General features: G+C 45.7%; 1 protein-coding gene across 1 annotated transcript; it reads right to left on the bottom strand.

The window, feature by feature from the left end:
- Nucleotides 1-3,419, bottom strand: LOC149343541 (uncharacterized). The gene is made up of 3 exons (XM_089547001.1): nucleotides 3,408-3,419; nucleotides 1,992-2,138; nucleotides 1-585 (listed from the first exon to the last, which is right to left on the bottom strand). The coding sequence occupies exons 1-3, from the start codon at nucleotides 3,417-3,419 to the stop codon at nucleotides 1-3; spliced, it is 744 nt and encodes a 247-aa protein (XP_089403127.1).
- Between the last annotated feature and the right edge of the window lie 1,855 nt (nucleotides 3,420-5,274).

A 5,274-nucleotide genomic window follows, 5' to 3' on the forward strand; every position in this document is an offset into this window, starting at 1 on the left:
TTAGCGTCGACGGTAACTATGATGACCGGCAGCCCACCCGTTGGGTCCCCCATATACCGTTCGGCCATACCGGCCCGCTGGATATCCTGCGCCACCATAGCCATATGGAGAAGACGCTCCGTAGCCGTAGCCACCAAGAGCACCACCTCCAGGAGCGTAGCCGTACCCTGCGTACGGAACGCGGCCGTAGCCAGCTCCAGCGCCACCGTACGACCCATATCCGTATCCAGCGTATCCGCTGTATGCATTGTTGTAGCCGGTGGCCGCACCCCTGGCGCCATAGACAGTGGAAGCGAATCCGGGCCTTGAGGCTGCTGCACCACCGGCAACCGGTGGAACGACCGGCGCGGCGTTGAAGACCACGTCGGCGCTGGCGCCCGGTGCAGTTCCTGGCTCGTTTGTGTCCACTGTGGCCCGGAAGCCATTGGCGTCGGCAATGTAGTTAACCCGGCGGTATAGGCCGTACGCGTCCCGGTAGCCGTACGATCCGGTCTTCGTGTTGCTCGAGTCTCCCTGTTCACTGCGGAACTGGCGGTTGCCGTACTCGTCCACATTGTCATAGCCGAAGCTGTACGGCTGAGGTGGCTGGAAAGAAAAGATAAAAAGGTTCATTTAATGCGCCGCGATTAGTTGCCATAGAGCTTTAAAGAAGACAGGACAGGTTACTTTAACATTTAACTGTGAATCTGAAGCATTTCTTTATTCTTCTCTTCTGCACGTTGCAAGACACTTTCTGTAATTACGTATAGAGTAAGGACGTGTATACAAGTCGTTTTAGTAGATCAATGAAGTAATAAATCTTATTCAAAAAATTTTTCGCGGGAAAGGTGGCAATGGGTAGTTCTTATCCATAGTGTTTAGAGCTACGTACCAACTGTTTCAACGATGTTGAACCAGAATTTTTAAAAATAGGCTTCAAGAGATATGAAAGTCGCTTCTGTGGTACAATAATACCTGTGTTGGCGGATAACAGGAAACATGTGAATTATGTTAACTAGTTAGCCGCTGAACTGATTCCTGATCATCAACTTTTTAACTATTAGTCTTTGACACCTGGTTTAAATTAGAAATTTGTACCCGGTCGCCAGTATTAGCCATATCACTCTTCAGAATTTCGAAAACGCGATTACTTTGGGTGCAGTGGCTAGACGAATTTCGGCTACTTCGACTGGTTACGTGCACTAGAGGGTTTACTTTGCCGGCATGGTTTTGGAATTTTCATGAATTCTGCAATAGTGTCACCAGGTACTGTTCGGCCACTGCGCCAACGGTAATCGAACTATCAAAATTTTATAGGCTTACACGGGCTTTACTAAATATCGGCTACAAATCCTTAATTGCAACCAGGTATCCAACTGTAAAAAAGTCAATTATGAGATATCAGCTAACAATCCAACTAGTTAACTTGATTTACTTTTTTCTGATGTCCACCAGCACAGGAATTATTGTGCTGCAGAAACAACCTTCATACCTCCCCAAGCCTAATCGTAAAACTTCTGGTTCGCGTTCGCTCACACACTTGGCATATAATTTGTAGTTACAGCTATACAATATTGGCACGAACCTATAGGACGGATACACAGACTCTAATGAAAAGGGATGGACATAATTCAAAAATAGCAAGGCCAGTTATCCCTCGCTGCACAGATAACTAGTACGAAGTCAAAAAAAGACGGCAACAGAGCAGACTGGGCAAGTTAACAAGCGCTAGTTAGTGCGATCGTAGTCGTAGTCAAGAAAAACGTCATGGGCAGGGCATGTAATACGAAGGCAAGATAACCGATGATATTTAGCGGTAACTGATATCGTTCCTAGCGAGAACTAGCGCCGCAGAGAGCGGCGCGTGTCAGGTGGGCGAACGAGAGGAGTTAGGCTATAATAAGAAGCCGAAGATGGCACAGGACCGAAATAATTAGGGAGATATGGAAGAGAACTTGTCCTACAGTGGGCATACATCAGCTCGTAATGTTGATGGCGATGATGATACCTACAGAGGCATAGTCCGTGTATCCTCGGTAAGCATTGGCCGCCACCGGAGCAGCATAGCCACCGAAGCCAGGACCAGAGTACCCGGCTGCTGTGTGCTGGTGGTGCAGACCGTAAGTTTTCGCCGCCAGGAAGACGAGCAGCAGTTGCGCCTGTAGAAAATTAAGCGTTAAGAAACTCTTCAGTCATTCTTTTCATTTAGTATTGACTGGGAAGCTCAGTTGCTGCAGAACGCTGAAAACTTTGTTCATCGGACAGATTGCAAAATACATCAGTTGAAGTTGCGATTTAATACACGCTTGCTGATGTCCATTGCGAGTTTATGCAGGATAGAAATTATTTCTTTATCCGCTTAAAATTTTCCGTCCGCGCAGTGCCCGCCTCGTGCTGCAGATGTAAGCCACGCGACACAAGCCACTGATATTGTAATGCGCCGCCAGAGCTCTAAACATTTAGCACAAGAAGGCACCCATACATAACTACATTTGTCGGCATTTTGTGCTGTATTCATGTATTTTACTAACGGGCTTTTACTGCTTTCGTGCAATATGTGTTGCTCTTGTTCATTCCACGTACGACGTTTCTCTTCTAGTCTAGGTAGGTATGAGTTCCAAATTGTGTGCTTAAATGTACACATTGGGAACCAAAACTAACATGAAGCTGTGATAGCTTGTATGATCTCCAAATAAGTGCGCTCTGTTGAAACCGTCCTTCTGCTCAGATTTTCATGGGTAGAAAAGTGGATTCGAACAATCAACGGCATTGTGCCAAATCATCCATCCACCTTTCCGTGCGCTCCTTAATGCAAGGAATAGCCTTATTGTCGCCAACTGCGCGGTAGTATTTTGTTTATTTTTTTTAGGAGGTACAGCGAAAAATTAAATGTATAGCGAAGTGATATTGAAGAGGCAGATCTAATTTCGCGACATAGGTATTGCAACACGCCATCAGCGGCTGCTGCGTTAGCACGGAGCATACCACCCGCCTTGTGCGCTATTTCAGGTTCCTGCATAATTCTCAGCCAAGCATCTTTAATCCTGGTCGAAAGCACCCATAAAGCAGTGGATAGATGCGAATGAGAGAGCTATATTTTCTCAGTAGCCATAAGAATCATTTAATACCAATTCTAAGGTGTTAAAGAATGCAATAGAACGTTCCTTCTTCATTGGAGCTTCTCTGCAAACTAACACAGCATGCATGGTGCCCCGTCATTTAGCAGCTCCTGTCTTCCTTTCACTCCAGTCGTTTATTTATAGAGTGGTGCAAACTATCCCAGTTTCCTATCAGCAGCAGGATCCAACAATCTTTATAAAAGTGGCTTATCAGTCCAATGGAAGCTGGGCTTTATAACAAAGTATGGTATGCTTTTGTTATATGTGCGTCTTTTCTCAGAATGAACTTGTGGAGTTGAAGTGTCTCACCTTCGGAAACATTCTGGCTCTGTTCTCTGTTACAGGTGGCGCCCGGCGGAATAGCAGATGCAGGGTACACGAGGCAGAGGCGGAGCCAAATCTCTTGTGGTGTCATCTTGACTCCGTCAGCAAGCTTTTATACTGGTGAGCGACGAAATGCGACGCGTGTCGCTAGCAAAAGAACACGCAAAAAAGACGAAAATGCGCTTTCACTCTTTCCTAACCCCTCTCTTAGTTTTCACATTTCGAAAGTTTCTTCTTCTCTTGCAGCATTGCGTGGACGGCGATGGACAGGGTAACATTGCATTCACTTGAAGCACAACCCTTTGAGCACTCCTGGGATGCGTGAGCGACCTAAACATGCGTGAAAAAATTTCACGCCTTCCCTGCTTTCGCCAAGCGCCCCCAGAAACGCAAAGGGCGTTTGGCTTCCTGGGTTCAAGAGTAATTTTTTGTTCTAGTTGCTGTTGTAGCGTTATAGAGAGAGACAGGACCTCTTTAATTGGCAAACAGAGAATTTAGCCAGCGCTTACCTCCGTTGACAACGAGTAATCTTCATGCCTTGTGCCCAATTGAACGAAACATTAATGCATAACAATGAATATCAAAGTACGGTTTGTTGGGTTCCGCAGGAGTGATAAGGACTAAAAAACCAGGTATCTCTCTATAAAACAAAACACCCAAAATGTGGTACTTATTCTCTCAATGCACGTCACTTGCAAAGCGTTCCAAAGCTATCATGAATTCTTTTATATCGTTAAAAGTGTGAATACTCCAGTCGCGGAAGTGTGGAAGTGCTCCTGTAGCACTCGATAACGGCGGTCGTTTAAGCCATTCCAATGGACACGTCGCTGTTCGCGCCTGCAATTGGCACTGATTTCAGATTATGTTTCCAGCTTTAAATAACTGGACGTTTATCGAAAGCTAATGCGGATTAGCGTCGTCATCCTATAGCGTGTAAACGGGTGCTTACGGATCGGAAATGCTGAAACCTCTATAATAAATCTGAAATGAAACTTTTGAGCCAATGCGACAGCACCTAGTATTATCAGTGCATTTTATTTCTTTTGTGCATAGCGCTTCAGCTCTTCACGTAACCTGCTACCACAGTGGTAGCCACTCACCAACCAATAAAATCCACTGAAGCCACTCAGAGGGTAAATATATGCACACAATAAGCATTTTTTGAAATAAACGAAGTAAATATCTGCTTGTTGCCAGTATATTTAAGTGCAGGCCTTAAACAACTTCTATATGGCTCGTGAAATAGTTGCTTCCAGCCCACTTTACACTCACAATTTCTTCTCTGTTCACGCTTACTTTCAAACATATTTCACAAAAGAAGAAAATTGACGTGAAAAATTGTAGCGAAATCTAGCAGTGTAGTAGAACAATTGCGAAGCGCTTACAGCCCGGCAGATGGAATATATTCCACCTTGCATGTACCTGCGGGCCTGGCCAGCACTCATCATCCCTTCCTCCGGCCACTCATCTTGGTTGCCGGACGCTCTGCTTGACGTTGATCCAGGCGCCCAGCTCAGGCTGATCGACCGCGCCAATCGAGAGGAAGAGCTCAGTGTGCTCCTCTACCCCTAGGGGCCATCACGAGCTACTCTAAGAGCTTCAGCTATCGGACAAATGAGCGTTATAGTCGGATACAGAATCGAAACCACATTGCCAACAGTGTCAAAGAAAACAGAGCGGTTAAGCCTTTCTACATTCGCGCACTTGTCATCTCGCAGTCGTTTACTTCTAGCCACGTTTAAACCAGCCTATTATTGCACTAACAAAATGGAGGGGGCTCTTAAGCTCTACCTTATGGGTAGTACGGGGTTGCGTAATGGGTTAATTTTCATATATCCAGAGCATTACTCTA

The sequence above is a fragment of the Amblyomma mixtum genome, chromosome 5, assembly GCF_055824585.1.
Source record: "Amblyomma mixtum isolate Tamu chromosome 5, ASM5582458v1, whole genome shotgun sequence".
Classification (NCBI taxonomy): Eukaryota; Metazoa; Arthropoda; class Arachnida; order Ixodida; family Ixodidae; genus Amblyomma; species Amblyomma mixtum.